The sequence below is a fragment of the Eucyclogobius newberryi genome, unplaced genomic scaffold, assembly GCF_026437365.1.
Source record: "Eucyclogobius newberryi isolate DKJ021-1_F unplaced genomic scaffold, fEucNew1.0.hap1 SCAF_14, whole genome shotgun sequence".
Classification (NCBI taxonomy): domain Eukaryota; kingdom Metazoa; phylum Chordata; class Actinopteri; order Gobiiformes; family Gobiidae; genus Eucyclogobius; species Eucyclogobius newberryi.
The window spans coordinates 33,590,564-33,607,522 of record NW_027315768.1 but is presented as its reverse complement, the minus strand read 5'-3'; the positions used below and the strand labels follow the sequence as shown (position 1 = coordinate 33,607,522).

The following is a 16,959-nucleotide window of genomic DNA, read 5'->3' as shown; positions in this document are numbered from 1 at the left end:
CTAATACTAATGATAATATAATGATTTTAAACTAATACTGATAATATAATAGATTTTAAACTAATACTAATGATAATATAATGATTTTAAACTAATACTGATAATATAATAGATTTTAAACTAATACTAATGATAATATAATGATTTTAAACTAATACTAATGATAATATAATAGATTTTAAACTAATACTAATGATAATATAATGATTTTAAACTAATACTAATAATATAATAGATTTTAAACTAATACTAATGCTAATATAATGATTTTAAACTAATACTAATGATAATATAATGATTTTAAACTAATGCTAATGATAATATAATGATTTTAAACTAATACTAAAGATAATATAATGATTTTAAACTAATACTAATGATAATATGATTTTTAAACTCATACTAATGATAATATAATGATTTTAAACTCATACTAATGATAATATAAGATTTTAAACTCATACTAATAATATAATAGATTTTAAACTAACACTTATGGTAATATGATTTTAAACTAATACTAATGATAATATAATGATTTTAAACTCATACTAATGATAATATAATGATTTTAAACTAATACTAATGATAATAATGATTTTAAACTCATTCTAATGATAATATAATGATTTTAAACTAATACTAATGATAATATAATGATTTTAAACTCATTCTAATGATAATATAATGATTTTAAACTCATACTAATGATAATATAATGATTTTAAACTCATACTAATGATAATATAATGATTTTAAACTAATACTAATGATAATATAATGATTTTAAACTAATACTAATGATAATATAATGATTTTAAACTAATACTAATGACACAGTGAACCCTCGTTTATCGCGGAGGTTACGTTCCAAGAAGAACCCGCAATAGGCAAAATCCGTGAAGTAGAAACATTTATTTTTTTAGTTATTATACAATGAAATACTCCATAAAACATTGAAAGCAAGGAACAAAACCTTTTTACAGGCCCAAGCATTTGTTTAACAAATAAAAGTACTGTATAAACGTTTGTTGTTGTTTGTGACGGATTGGAACGAGAGAAAATTAAAAATGATTATGAAATAAATACAAAGTACAGTAGGACAAATAGAGTATTTCACTGCTCTTATGACTGAGCCGCTGCATCCTGACTCCGCTCTGTGGCGTTTGTGTTAGTCTAAAGCGGTGCAGCCGTGTTTTTTGGAAAGAAGAACATTGTTATCGGTCGTTGTTGTCGCTCTTTTTTCTTCTGGGCTAAAAGATCCTTATAAACCGACATGCCACCATCGATTATGTTTGAGAACTGTAATGAACGGCTCATCAAAGGGTCCCATTCTTGAGCTGCTCGCTGAAGTTCAGTGGACATTCTCAGCATTGTTGCTAAGCGACCAAGTGTTAGTCCATCCTCCTCATCTTTATCCACACTTTTGTCCTCTTCTTCCTCTTCTATTTCATCATCGCTTAATGGCTTTATCATTTCTGCCAAGTCTGCATCGGTCAGCGGAGGTGCGTCTGGATCAAACAGGGCAGTGATGTCATCCGGAGTCATGTCACTAAAGCCGTCTCCTCCAAGCTGTTTAGCGAGATTCACAGCTGTATCTACGGCAGAGTGATGGATCTCGTCAAGCGAGCCTCCGGTTGGGTTTTGCACTGCCTCTGGCCACAGGTTTTTCCAGCAGGCATTCAAAGTTTCAGTTTTCATCTCCTGAATGGCCCTCTGAATATTTTGGAGACATGATGCGATGGTGTATCCACGCCAGTAGTTCGTTGATGAGAAATCTTGATCCGAGTCCATAGCCTCAACGAGATGTTGCAGGGTGTAGCGCGTAAAGAGAGCCTTGAAAGCGCGGATGATGCCTTGGTCCATGGGCTGAATCAGGGATGTAGTGTTCGGCGGCAGAAATTGGCTTTGCACACCATCATACGCTAAATCATCAGCGTGACCTCCGGCGTTGTCAACGAGCAGAAGCACTTTAAAGTCCAGTCCTTTTCCTCTCAAATAACACGTGACCTCCGGGATGAAACAGTGTTTGAACCAATCCAGATGGAGCGCTTTTGTCATCCAGGCCTTGGCGTTGTGCATCCAGTAAACGGGCAAATCATCCTTATTTTTGTTTTTCAGTGCTCTGGGATTTTTAGACTTATAAATAAGTCCTGGTTTAATCATAAAACCTGCAGCATTTCCGCACATAACCAGAGTCAAACGATCTTTTTGGGCTTTAAATCCTGGGGCTTTGGCCTCTTCCTGCATAATGGAGGTGCGGGAGGGCATTTGTTTCCAAAATAAGCCAGTCTCATCCATATTAAAAACTTGTTCAGGCTTGTATCCCCCTTCCTCAATGATGGCTTTAAATGTATTGTTCACGAACGCTTCTGCTGCAGCGGTATCCGCAGAGGCGATCTCTCCGTGCAGAGAAACATTTTTAAGTCCAAAGCGTTTCTTAAATTTTTCAAACCAGCCCTTGCTTGCATTAAATGCGCTTGGTACTGTGTGAACAGCACTTGATGATGGCCCGAGATCTGCATCCTCCTCCTCTTCCCTGTCGCTGTCAGCAAAGGTTTGATACAGTGTTCTGGCTTTTGTGCAGATAACGTTCGTATCCAGTGTGATGTTTTTTTTCCTGCAGTCATTAATCCACAAAGCTAATGCAGACTCCATCCTCACCGCGGTCTTGTTGCGGACAGTTGCAACCCTTTTTGCATCCTTATTAAAACTTATTGCTGCGGTCGTCCTTATGTTCTTTTCCTCCTTCTTTATGGAACGAACGGAAGATTCATTAATTCCGTAATGGCGACCTACAGCCGCATAGCTTCCACCTTCCATTAGCATGTCCAGAAGTTTAACCTTTTCTGCGATAGTTAGCATCTTCCTTTGCCTTTTGGGCCCGGCCGCACGTGCCTTTGTCGGTGCAGAACGTTTTGTCGACATTGTGCGTGTCACACAGGTAGAGAAGACGCGGAGAGACTGTTTAGCCAATCAGAATGCAGAACACAATGCACGATGCAAATCCGTGAAGCAGCGAGACCGTGAAAAGTGAACCGCGTTATAGCGTTCCAATAAATCCATGTCTTTAAACGCTTCATATCCCGGAAGTGGGCGGGACGGTGGCGCGCGCACTGATCTTCTTCGTGGAGCATCTCTGGTCTCAGGTCGTGACACACAGCGACACCCAGCGGCAGCTCGGGGACCCGCCTCCGCCCCGCCACCGCGGCTTTAGCCCCCGGCGTCTCCGCGGCGCGTTTTAACCCCGGTGTCATTGCGGTGATGCGGACACGTCTCGACCCGTCCCGCAAGCGATGTATGGGCCGCGCACGCAGGGCACCGGGCCGGCGGAGAGGGAGCTGCTGACGGGGAGAGACCACGCCGGGACTGGAGCATGGATCCGCGGCTCACCGGCGACGGGAAGCCGGTGACAGCGTCCCGGATCCTCGGTTGTGCCGTGGTTATTTCGTCCCTGGCTCTTTTGGTGTGCTGTCACGGCCCGTGCAGCCACAGGGTGCCGGCTCCTGACGAGGTAAAGCCGCTGTCAGCACTTTGAGCTCCGTCATTAAGAAGATAATGCGATATTTAATTCTCCAATGGCCCCGGACTGTTAGCATGCTAAGCTAACTAGCGTGCTAACTTAGCTACTTCTTAATAAACGCTTAGTAACAATTAAAGTCTGCATTTTTATCAGTGCAAATGACTCCCATGAAATCAAATTACTCTCTGTCGTTTGTCACTGATGAATAATATTGTTTTTGCCTTATTGTTTAACTGTATTTGGTTAATATTATATTGTCTTGTCTTGCATAGAAGCTAAGACAACATTAGTATTTAATATTGTAAACTCAGCAATAATGTCATGACAACTGCCTGGATTTGACTGTTAGGCATGGACTTTATTAGTGTTATTATGTATTATTTATTATCTATCTCTGTTATCTGTCAATATCCTGTGTATTACAACAAAATCAAATATAAAAATAACATGTTTAATAATTTGAGAGATTACACAAGACTTTTCTTTCTCTTTTTGCTGCAATTTGAAAAGTTGATTTTGTATTCAGAAATAATAATGGTCTCCAACATCTCACACGTCTTATAATAATATAATAATAATAAAATAAATAAATATAAAAATAATAAAAGTATTGACTAATTATATATTTGATTCATTTGGCAATTACTATGTTGTTTAATTGATCAGTTGTTTAAATTGCAAAAATAGGCTAAAAATACAAGATTTTTACTGAATTAGATCGAGATGCGGCTAAAGTTTTGCCTCCATCAAGAGATATTTACAACATTATTTGTTTACCCGCCTTAAAACACACATTTTCCATGTTTCTGTTGTCATTTTTATCTTATCTTATTTTTAAGAGTCTTAAACCCTTTCTCTGCCCGTTTGGAGTCTGCTTATGGTTCAGAAAACAAACTGTCGACAATTTAAGCGTTTAAATGTCTCCAGTGGTGTTTTTTTGTGCACGTTTTTCTCCAGGTGATCCACGTTTTCCTGCAGCGCGAGCGTTTGACAAAGAGAAGCTCCGAGGACGATCTTCAGCTCAGAATAAAAACCCTGTACGACCAAAGCGTCGACCAGTGAGTTTTGACCTTTTAACCTACTTGCTTTTCAGCGCAAGTTGAGTTTATTGTTTATTTGACGGGAACATTTGCAGTATTGTCGTATTTGTTTGATTTAATTGCGTCTAATTGTTGTCTTTATTGTTTTGTGTCAAGGCTCTCCGCAGACAAGAGGAGACTGATCAAAGTGAGTGACTTTTTGGCAGTGCAAGTGGCGTATTATCTGGAGTTTAAGTCGCACCAGCCAAAAAATGCATAATGGAGAACAAAAAAACATATATAAGTCGCACTGGAGTATGAAATGCAGTTGCAAGTGTGAAAATAACAAATAATATCACATATAAGTCGCTCCGGAGTATAAGTATATAAGTATAAATATAAGTATAAGTCGCCCTCCGGCCAAAACTATGAAAAAAGGTGCCACTTATTGTCCAGAAAATACGGTAATAAGTGTGTATATTTTGTTTCAGGATAAGCTGTTTCCGCAGGCCATCGATTACCTGCAGCGAGCCTTCAGCGTCCGGCACAGAGTGGGCCCGGTGCTCCTCGGCAGGTAAAAGACACATATTCCAAAACGTATCACATTTTAACACAACTTGAGATGTTAAACGTTGCGATAATAAGCCCCGCCCTCCACCCCTGCGCACGTTTGACACATTTGAGACGATGTTGGTCACCGTTTCCTCCTTTCCCCGCAGACAATGCTCCACAAACCAGTACTTGAGGAAGAGAGATGACCCTCACCGCTACTGTCAAGGCGCCTGCGCAGAGGTCACCAGATGTGGGCCCGTCGTGGTCCCACAGCACCACCTGCAGGTCAGTGATGGGACGTGGGACACGGGCGGTAATACCCACGTTTGTCAAGCAATAACCACTATTCATGTTGAAGTTATTGTTCACAAATTCACTTTTTTAATAGAATAATAACAACAGAACATCAGTTACTTATCTGGGATATGAAGTATTTGTTGCATGCTTCATACGTCATATTATTAGCCTAATTGCTCTTTTTCATCCCCATTTCACTCATTGGTCGAGAGTAGTACCGCAGTTCGAGCTCCTGATCTCTTCTTTTGAGGTCACAAATTGGGGGAATTTGAAACCGAGTGTTTTTGTGAGGCTCAGAGAAGCAGCGGAGAAGACGAGCTTGTAAACTACCATATTTTCCGGACTATAAGTTGCACCTTTTTTCATAGTTTTGGCCGGGGTGCGACTTATACTTATATTTATACTTATACTCCAGAGCGACTTATATGTGATATTATTTGTTATTTTCACACTTGCAACCGCATTTCATACTCCAGTGCGACTTATATTTGTTTTTTTCTTCTCTATTATGCATTTTTTGGCTGGTGCGACTTATACTCCAATGCGACATATACTCCAGAAAATATGGTATACAAGTTGCACTGGGGTATGAAATGCGGTTCCAAGTGTGAAAAGAACAAATAATATCACATATAAGTCACTCCGGAGTATAACTATAAATATAAATGTAAGTATAAGTCAAAACTATGAAACTTATAGTCCGGAAAATACGGTAAACACGACTGCGGATATGTGTTTTGATGAGGGAACGATGTTAAAACACAGTTAAAAGCTCAAAGTGTGTGTCGCGTGTCGTCCTCGCAGCAGTGTAAGGTGTGCAGCGAGTCCGGGAAGTCCTGTGGTCCGGCGGGTCCTGCCGACGGCCCCGGAGTGGACGACTCAGACTTTGTGCTGTACGTGAGCGGCGTCACCACCGAGCGCTGCGGGCAGGAGAACATCGTCGCCTACGCCGCCTACTGCCAACTCGAAGCACAGCTCGACCGGTGAGACCAGGAACGCTCTTCTCGGGGTTCAGGGTTGTTTCGAGTGCACTTTGTCAATTCAACGTTTGATTTCCATTCGATTGTGAGATATTGCAGCCGTCTTCAGTCCGACTTTCAGAACGGTGTCTCGGGTGCGTGAGAGTGAAAAGGCCCGTGGGACGATGAGCATGGACATAGGGGCCTTTTCACTCACGCACACCCGGGGTAAATCCTGAAAAAGTCGGGCTGAAGATGGCACTGTCGTCACGGTAGGTCTCGTTCTATTCTAGTTTTAGTATAGATTTTCTCTGTGTATTTATTTATTTTTTGACAACTCTAACCACCATTTACAGTAGGCTGACGCTAATCTGACGCTAATCTGAAACTAATCTAATGCTAACGCTGACGCTAATGCTAACTCTGACTCAAATTCCGTACGCTGACTCAAATTCCGTACGCTAATGCTGACGCTAACGCTGTGTCTTTTCCGCTTGTCTCCAGACCCATCGCAGGCTACGCAAACCTGTGTCCAGCCATGATCTCGTCTCAGCCGCAGGAGTTTGAAGGAATGCTGTCCACGGTCAAGCACGAGATCATCCACGCTCTGGTCAGTGCGACAGACATACGACGCGACACGATGCAACACGACGCTACACAACAGCAGACAAACATTTAAACGAAGCGTGCGTCTGCCCTTACAGGGTTTTTCGGCGGGACTTTTTGCCTTTTTCCACGACGACGAGGGCAAACCGCTGACGCCGCGCTTCGCCAGTGGACTCCCGCCCTTCAACGAGACGTGAGTTTGAGCCTCCGGGTTTAGACGCAGTAACTTTGGAAGGAAACGTGGATTAATTCAATTGTTAAATGTGTTGGTTGAGATTCGATTATCGCACAAAGATATGAATAGTAAAAAGTGCAGAAATATCACTTTTTACTCTCGTCTGAGAGTAAAACGGGACGTCTCTGTTGCACTTTCAGGTCTTTCTTTAATAGTTTAGTTTATGGAACAAGAAAATCCGCTCAATATTCTAGTTTTACACGTTTACAAAGCAAAACAACTGCGGTACGTTCCCCACCTTGAGGCTTTATTCACAATCCTAACATTCTCAACGGGTCGAGGATAAAATATCAAATGGATCAATACAAAGGGCTGTATATGTATTGAAAAGGGGATCTCTGCACGCGCTACCTGCCCCCGGACAACTACGGTCATACAAACATCAAATGAGTACAGTGTTGACCGCCGTGTTGACCGCCGTGTTGACCGCCGTGTTGACCGCCGTGTTGACCGCCGTGTTGACCGCCGTGTTGACCGCCGTGTTGACCGCCGTGTTGACCGCAGTGTTGACCGCAGTTGTGTGTCCTTCAGTCTGGGCCTGTACCAGTGGAGCGACGCCGTGATCCGCAGAGTGAACCGACTGTGGAACATCAGAGGAGGACGAATGCTGCAGCACCAGGTCCACGTGCTCTCCACGCCCAGAGTCCGGGTGAGAAAACGGAAACGACATGTGTTATGCATTATTTGTGCCGTTAATGTCCTTTAAACATGCTCTTGAGTCACTTTACTTTGCATCATGTTTTAGAACTTAGAATAATGGATGTATTGAAAAACTACGCATGACTTTCTATCAGTCAGGTGTTCCCGTATCAGGATTTGTGTTGGCACTCCATCTCTGTAAAAGGCCCGGGCGCTAAAGCCGGACGCTAAAGCCAGCCAGCCAGCCAGCCGGGCGCTAAAGCCAGCCGGGCGCTAAAGCCAGCCGGGCGCTAAAGCCAGCCGGACGCTAAAGCCAGCCGGACGCTAAAGCCAGCCGGACGCTAAAGCCGGACGCTAAAGCCGGACGCTAAAGCCGGACGCTAAAGCTGGGCGCTAAAGCCAGCCGGACGCTAAAGCCAGCCGGACGCTAAAGCCAGCCGGACGCTAAAGCCAGCCGGACGCTAAAGCCAGCCGGACGCTAAAGCCAGCCGGACGCTAAAGCCAGCCGGGCGCTAAAGCCGGACGCTAAAGCCGTGTTATGGTTAGGGGTTAAGGTTAGGATTAGCCTTTGACTTTAGCGCTCGACGGCCCAAGGACACGGGAAATGTTACTGTCTTAAAGGTTGAATGGCCCAAATCTGAGTTTTATTTCCTCGTGGCGTGGACTGCCGATTATTCCTGCCATGTATCAATCATAAAACGCACCTACCGCTCGCTCACCTGCAGCCTCGTGTGGCCCGAGAGCAGCACGTTTCCCTGTGTCTAAGTGCATTGATCTATCATAATATAGTTCCCTCAGTGTACGGGACAAAATTAAGACGGAGAAAGACAGTTCGAGCTGACTCTGAAGAGACGGAAATCTACGGGAGACGAGAGATGTGATGCGATCTGTCGCGCTAATAAACAAACGCACGTGTGTGTTGTATCAGTCCACACGTGTGTGTTGTATCAGTCCACACGGGGGTGTTGTATCAGTCCACACGGGGGTGTTGTATCAGTCCACACGGGGGTGTTGTATCAGTCCACACGGGGGTGTTGTATCAGTCCACACGGGGGTGTTGTATCAGTCCACACGGGGGTGTTGTATCAGTCCACACGGGGGTGTTGTATCAGTCCACACGTGTGTGTTGTATCAGTCCACACGGGGGTGTTGTATCAGTCCACACGGGGGTGTTGTATCAGTCCACACGGGGGTGTTGTATCAGTCCACACGGGGGTGTTGTATCAGTCCACACGGGGGTGTTGTATCAGTCCACACGGGGGTGTTGTATCAGTCCACACGGGGGTGTTGTATCAGTCCACACGTGTGTGTTGTATCAGTCCACACGGGGGTGTTGTATCAGTCCACACGGGGGTGTTGTATCAGTCCACACGGGGGTGTTGTATCAGTCCACACGGGGGTGTTGTATCAGTCCACACGGGGGTGTTGTATCAGTCCACACGGGGGTGTTGTATCAGTCCACACGGGGGTGTTGTATCAGTCCACACGGGGGTGTTGTATCAGTCCACACGGGGGAGTGGCATGACCACTTACGCCTGCGTTCTCAAATCGCCGAAAAATCGTCCACTGTGCCTTTAAATGTGGCCTCAGTTCTGTCCACTTTTACATAAACTACAGTACTAATAAATAAATACGCTGTCTTACAACAGAAATGCTCAGAACAGGTCTGCTGAGGATTTATGAACTTAAAAACAGCCGTTGATGTCTGGGAAAGTTGAAACTTGAGTGTTTTTGAGTCTCAGGAAAGCGCGAATGAAACTAAGCACAACTGCGGCTGTGTTTTTCATGTCAGAGCATGGTTAAAATAGAATACGTGGAGGATGAAGAGTTTTTATCCATGTTTACATTGTTGTGATGTGGTTGTAGGAGGAGGCGAGGAGGCACTTTAACTGTCCCATTCTGGAGGGGATGGAGCTGGAGAATCAGGGAGGAACTGGCACCGAACTCAACCACTGGGAGAAGAGGCTGCTGGAGGTGGGCCGCTTTCTATTGCTACTGCTTTTAGCTCGATTTAAACTGCTCCGGGCGGTCCTGTGCGCTCTGCTGGCGTTTGAGTAGTAATGCGATTTGAATGACTTTCACTAGTTTTACATAAACGTATCGACCCGTTTGAAAAAGGAGGACAAATTAAGTAGGCCGTAATACTGATAATACATTCTAATAATTCAATTCAATGATTAACTATAACTAAAAATCAGTTAAGAATGAGGGGGAATGTCAGTTAGTTTGCATCTGGGTAAAAATTAGAGGAAAAGGACATTTCTAGCTTCAAATTTGTGTCTGAGCTTCACAAAAAGTGTTAATAAATCTTTACATACAATTATAAAATATTCTAGGGTCAACATTTCTAAAAGCTATTGTCCAGTAAAACCCCCCAAAAAAGAAGATTTAGCCTTATTATAAACAAATAAATACGGAAAAATACATCATATTTTCTGCTTTTCCTTTGCCAAATCCCCCTTGACTTTTCCGTGTTGAGACGATGATAGTTTGTAGTGGTGGAAATGCCGTAAGACGTGTGTGATTTGTGCAGAACGAGGCGATGACCGGCTCGCACACTCAGAACCGCGTGTTCTCTCGCCTGACGCTGGCGCTCATGGAGGACAGCGGCTGGTACCGGGCCAACTACAGCCTGGCCCAGAGGCTGGACTGGGGGCGCGGCCTCGGCTGCGACTTTGTGATGAAGAGCTGCAAGTTCTGGATGGACAATCAGCGGGACAGGTGATTGCCCTCTGAAGGATACCGTTAGCTAGAATCGGAAGACGCGCAAATGTTTGTCGAACTGTTCTTGCGCTGAGAGGTTCTGGTCCAAATGCTCCGCCTCTCCGGCCCGAGGGGGAGCGGCTCAAATGGTCCGTGTCCAGGCTTTTCCTTTCCTGACGCAGATTCGGGGCGGTGCCGTCTTTGAATATCGCAAATCTCTCCGCACTTACTGCCGTTGCGAAACCAAAGTGTGAGAGTTCACCGAGTGGCCTTGCGGTCAGCCCAGCTTTTAGATCGAGACCAGTATTCCTGTATTTTGGACAGGAATACTGGTCAGGGACGGCCGTTTTATTAATAAATCTTAGAAAAAAAGGAAATATTATCATTAAATCGGACCGGGAAGCATTTGACAATAGTCCGCCATTGCAGTTTACTATTTACAAGTGAACATTTGCATGCTGCGCACTGATTGGTCGACGAAATTTGTGTGCTTGGCTCTGATTGGCTGCCGAGCCGTGGTCTGGAGAATGCCGAAGCTACTGTTTTTTTCGCCTAGTCAGCCCCCGTACCCCAGGACAAAATTATTTGGACGGGGTGTTTTCAAATTCTATCTAAAAGCCTGTACTATCCTAGACGTTTTGTGTATTTGTGAACTTCTCTCTTGACTTCTTTGTTCAGTTTCAGCTTCAAATATTTGTCTTGGCTTCTCCCTTTTTTGTAAACGTTTGTCTAGTAACGGTTGCGTACGCGCTCTCTGTTCCCCCGGTGACCTTTATTCCCCACTCGTCCGTTGCAGGAGACATTCGGTCACTCCGTTCTGTGACACGGTGCGGGCGTCGCCTCTGCAGCTCACCTGTCGACAGGACCAGCTCGCCGTGGCGGTGTGCAACCTGCAGAAGTACCCCCAGGAACTGCCCCCGGAATACCAGGTGTCAGATGTCTTTACCGCACACACATTTGTCAGATTAAACTTACTTAGGTGTATTAAAAAGTCTCAAAAGTTTTCATTTTACTCTTTTTATTATTTTTATTCATTTTACTCTTTTTATTCTTTTTACTAATTTTATTCTTTTTACTCTTTTTATTCTTTTTACTAATTTTATTCTTTTTACTCATTTGACTAATTTGACTGATTTTATTCATTTTATTCATTTTATTCATTTTATTCATTTTATTCATTTTACTCATTTTACTCATTTTACTCATTTTATTAATTTTACTCATTTGACTCATTTGTTAACGTCCCTCAGTAAAGCTCTACTAAAGCTCTACTAAAGCTCCACTAAAGTTCCACTAAAGTTCCACTAAAGTTCCACTAAAGCTCCACTAAAGCTCCACTAAAGCTCCACTGAAGCTCCACTAAAGTTCCACTAAAGTTCCACTAAAGTTCCACTAAAGTTCCACTAAAGCTCCACTAAAGCTCCACTAAAGCTCTACTAAAGCTCCACTAAAGCTCCACTAAAGCTCCACTAAAGCTCTACTAAAGCTCCACTAAAGCTCCACTAAAGCTCCACTAAAGCTCTACTAGCTCCACTAAAGCTCCACTAAAGCTCCACTAAACTACAGCTTCTTTAGAGCGGTTCCTGTCCGTTAACGTCCAGCCTTTCGCCCTCAGTATTTCGACCAGATCCCGGACGTGGGCGCGGGCGACTTGGTGTATTTCGGTGGAGCGGTGGAGATTGCAGACTACTGTCCCTTCAGCCAGGAGTTCAGCTGGCACCTGAGCGGGGAGTACCAGAGGAACTCCTACTGCCGCGTGACGGGGAACCAGCCGGACTGGTGGAGGAACTACGGGGCGGAGCAGTACGGCCCCGACTCCGTGTGCCTGTACCAGAAGTCCGCGTTCGTCATGGAGCAGTGCACCAGGAAGATGAGCTACCCGGACTGGGGCTCCGGCTGCTACAAGGTACGGCTCACGCTCGCAACAAGGTCTCATGGTCACAGACATGCAGCCGACCAGCAGGAGAAACGCTGCGTAAAGTGTCACAGTAAGAATAAAATACCGTATTATCCGGACTATAAGCCGCACGTTTTTTCATAGTTTTGGCCGGGGTGCGACTTCTACTTATACTCCGGAGCGACTTATAAGATAAGATAAGATAAGATAAGATATTCCTTTATTGTCCCACATGGGGAAATTTCATTGGTGCAACGCAGGTAGATACAGAGGTAGATCCAGAAGAACAGATCACTTATAGGAAGTCTGAAAAACACTTTCAGTAGAAGATCTCCTATAAATAAATAAAAACTCCCATAGACAAATAAATAAATAAATACCATTGCATTTGATCCCGACAGTAATTGCACATGAATATGTGTCACGACAGCACATAGATTGCACATGAATTTCACAGTAATTGCACATATGACAGAATTGCACATCAGTATTAGGTTAGGTCAGACGGGATAACGTGACGCTCTCCGGGTAAGACGACTGTTCTCCGCAGTTTCATGAGTTCCTCCTTTGTGGAAACGCGGTACGGCGCCGGCCGGGGGGCGGGGCCGGAGCCGGGGGGCGGGGCCGGAGCCGGGGGGCGGGGCCGGAGCCGGGGGGCGGGGCCGGAGCCGGGGGGCGGGGCCGGAGCCGGGGGGCGGGGCCGGGGGACTCCGAGCCAAAACACATCGCAACGACACGACGAAAACACTCAATCCAGCCGAATAAAGTCAAAACAAGTTAATTTAAAGCGATTCCAGTGCGTGTCCCGATCGTTGGTGAAGTTCCTCTTTCATATAAACGTGTATATAAACGTGTACCGACGACACGCCGTACTTTAGCGCGGCCGGAGGGCGTGGGGGAGGGGCTGGTGGGCTCGCTCGGAGCTAGCTCACGTCACAACAACACAACGAACGCAACGAAAAACGCTCAAATCCAGCCGAAAAAAGTCAAAAACAGTTGAATTAAAAAACTATTCCAGCGCGTGTCCCTATCGTACAGTAAAATAGAAAAAATATACTAACTATATTTACAAAATATAGGAGATAAAGCACAATAAGTAAGAAAGAAGAGAGAGCGTTTACACCGGGCTGCCAGCTGTACCAGCGCCTTATGACGCACTGGAGTATAAGTCGCACTGGAGTATAAGTCGCACTGGAGTATAAGTCGCACTGGAGTATAAGTCGCACTGGAGTATGAAATGCAGTTGCAAGTGTGAAAATAACAAATAATATCACATATAAGTCGCTCCGAAGTATAAGTATATAAGTATAAATATAAGTATAAGTCGCACCTCGGCCAAAACTATGAAAAAAGGTGCAACTTATAGTCCGGAAAATACGGTAATCATGTCTGAGTTACTTATATTACTTTTGCAGACGTGGATAATGGCACAGACTGTCTAATAAACCATGTCCTAAATAATTGTGTCCGTGTGTGTGTGCCCGTGTGTGTGTCCGTGTGTGTGTCCGTGTGTGTCAGGTGTCGTGCTCGCCTCAGGGCCTGGCGGTGCACGTCCACGGCCGCTCCTTCCTCTGCCTCAGGAAATCGCAGCCCCTCAGCGTGAGCGTCCGGGCCAACGACTGGGTCTACAATGGCGTCCTGCTCTGCCCCGACTGCCCCGACTTCTGCGACCGCTGCCCGCCGCCCCACCAAGCCCCGCCCGCCAACGCCTCCAGGAGCATCCCCATCGGTCAGTCCGCCCGCTCGCCGTAAAGTAGTCGACCGAGTTGTGCGTTTGTCGAGTGGATTTGACCGTTTTGACCGAGATTTGACCGAGAATTATTGGTTTATTCTTTCTTTTTACGTCTACAGTTATGCTCATACGTTTACACACCCAAAAGTGAACACAAAAACTTTTCTTTTACTCATGGTTATCAAACAAATGTGTTTTCTCTGTTTTTTTAAATAATAATGAAACTATTATTATTACAGTAACACAACAAAGCGTCCACACAACACACTATGATTAACCGTAACACAACAAAACAACAACACACACTACAATTAACCGTAACACAACAAAACAACACACACTACAATTAACCGTAACACAACAAAACAACAACACACACTACAATTAACCGAAACACAACAAAACAACACACACTATAATTAACCGAAACACAACAAAACAACAACACACACTACAATTAACCGTAACACAACAAAACAACACACACTACAATTAACCGTAACACAACAAAACAACAACACACACTACAATTAACCGAAACACAACAAAACAACAACAAGGCATTTGCGTGTGCTTAAAGTGTCTGTGTGTGTGTGTGTGTCTGTGTGTGTCTGTGTCTGTATGTGTGCGTGTGTGTGTCTGTGTGCGTGTGTGTGCGTGTGTGTGTGTGTGTGTGTGCGTGTGTGTGCGTGTGTGTGTGTGTGTGTGTGTGTTCGTGTGTGTGTTCCAGACCCGTGCTCCGGCTCTCCAGGTCCGGCCGTCACCCTCTGGCTCCTGACCCTGAACCTGCTCCCTCTAGTGGCCGGAGTGCTGCTCTGCCACTGCAGCTGATGGGCGTGCACAGGTAGCAGAGGACACGCCTCCCGTTTTGTGCTCTTAAACTTTTAAACTCTCAAACTTTTAAACTCTCTCTCGTTGCTACGGCGACTCAGAACCCTTCTCTCTCAGGACTCCTGCTACAGCTACACTTTCTTCAACTTCTGAAATGACTGTTGCATTACACCGTTTGAAGGACCGTTTTTGCTGAAGCTCCTATATTGACTTTTTCAAATGTATTTATCTATTTGGACCGAGATGAAGAGCTCTCGTCTCTTTTGAAGACTTTGAAGAATCTTTTAACGTTCAGTTTTGGGCAAATACAAATAAGAAAACTGTTTATTTCGTCATTATTAGATATTCTTAACGAGTAGATGACCGGTAAGTGGCAGAATTGTGTAGAGATTATTGTAATTAAAGATCAGATTTGTAGCATTTTATTGTTGTCAGACTGCCGACCGACGAGGCCGCTGTAGTTTAATGGTGCTCTTGATTTTTAAAGAAAACTCTTATTTATTTAGAAGTTGTGGATGAAAACCGTATTTTTGTCCAAGTTTTCATTGCATTAAAGAACAGTATTTATTTATTTTCTAAGCGTAATTTCTCTCCTTTGCTGTTTTTGCTTTATTGCCTCAGTGTAAACACTTCAAAGTCTTTATTTAAGAAAAGAAACAGATTTGTGATCAACTGTGACGCGTTCATAAATGGCGCCCCGCTTTAGGCCCCGCTTTAGGCCCCGCTCTAGCCCCTGCTTTACCCCCGCAAAACCCCCGTTAGCCTCAGATTAGCCCCCAATTTAGCGTCAGTTTAGCCCCGGTTTAGCCTCGGTTTATCCCCTGCTTTGGCCCCGATTTAGCCCTGCTTTAGCCCCAGTGTAGAGCCGGTTTTGACCCGGTTTAGACCCGGTTTAGACCCTGTAGAGGCTGTTTAATGAAGGAAATATTCATAACTTTACAATGCCAATCAAAGCAAAAAATGTACCACAGTTTTTTTATTTTCTATCATGACTCAATAAATGTGCTGACTTTTTTGTTGTGTGAAATGTTTCTGTAACAAATGTGCTTAATTTATTTGACAAATGCAGTTTTTGTCCTTGATTCCTCGTGTGCTGTACTCTTCATAGAAACGTGACTGTTCTTCATGTTAAAACCACATAAATACAAACCGTTAAAAACAATGTTCTTTTCTCAAACCCGTCGTGGCCAACTTTGCACTGAAAGTCCAGGATTACTATGTACAGTCATTTATTTATTTATTGTATTGTTTTATTTAGAAATTCTTAAGTCGACTCAGAAATTTGTCTATTAAATACTATTTGAAACCTTTTTTTGTCACCTTTGCTTTGATAATTAGCTAACATTAACTACAGATTCTTTATTATGGTGTATTTATTCATATTAGAGTTTATCACAATAACATGAGAGCTTTTTTATGTTCAAAAATCATGCCTCAACTTTATGAATCAAACTTTCAGAATGAAAATAAATTGTAATGTAGCTTGAACGTTATAATAATATTGCACCCTGAATAATCACGATTATCGATGAACCAAATAATCCTGTTTATTTTCCTTTTTGTCCATTTTTCTTCAGATTTATTAGAATTATTCTGTTCATTTTTTAGTTTTGTTTTTTTGTGTTTCTTTGTGTGTGTGAATATGAGGTGGAGGGTGGTCTATATTTTTGTTTTGTTTTTGTGACTGTATTATGTTCATTTTTGTCATATTTAATTGTCGTTAATCATTTTTTTAAATAAAAAAAAATAAAAATAATGGTGACGTTCCGACCAATAATACGGCAGTGGAGTCTTGTTTGGTGCGTGCAAAACGGCGCCCTCAAGTGTTGAAATAAAGCTTTATCTGCGTTTTATTCTGTGTTAAAAACCGGTACAGTACAAACCATCATTTTTACCAGTAATATTCTTACTCTGGGATTATGAAGCGAACCCTTTTTATTTTCACCCGGGAACAATAAAAACAGTC

General features: G+C 43.6%; 2 protein-coding genes across 2 annotated transcripts; one reads left to right on the top strand and one right to left on the bottom strand.

Moving 5' to 3' along the window:
* Positions 1-1,039: 1,039 nt before the first annotated feature.
* Positions 1,040-2,914, bottom strand: LOC140360016 (tigger transposable element-derived protein 1-like). Its single transcript, XM_072445312.1, has one exon. It carries the CDS (start codon positions 2,863-2,865, stop codon positions 1,177-1,179), a length of 1,689 nt encoding a protein of 562 aa, XP_072301413.1. The 5' UTR covers positions 2,866-2,914; the 3' UTR covers positions 1,040-1,176.
* Positions 2,915-3,240: 326 nt separating this feature from the next.
* lmln (leishmanolysin-like (metallopeptidase M8 family)) lies at positions 3,241-15,012 on the top strand. The gene is made up of 15 exons (XM_072445309.1): positions 3,241-3,514; positions 4,481-4,581; positions 4,720-4,750; positions 5,034-5,116; positions 5,262-5,379; positions 6,196-6,374; positions 6,855-6,960; positions 7,055-7,149; positions 7,723-7,840; positions 9,697-9,804; positions 10,364-10,551; positions 11,330-11,462; positions 12,149-12,439; positions 13,949-14,159; positions 14,893-15,012. Exons 1-15 carry the CDS (start codon positions 3,377-3,379, stop codon positions 14,991-14,993), a joined length of 2,001 nt encoding a protein of 666 aa, XP_072301410.1. The 5' UTR covers positions 3,241-3,376; the 3' UTR covers positions 14,994-15,012.
* The last annotated feature ends 1,947 nt before the right edge of the window (positions 15,013-16,959 follow it).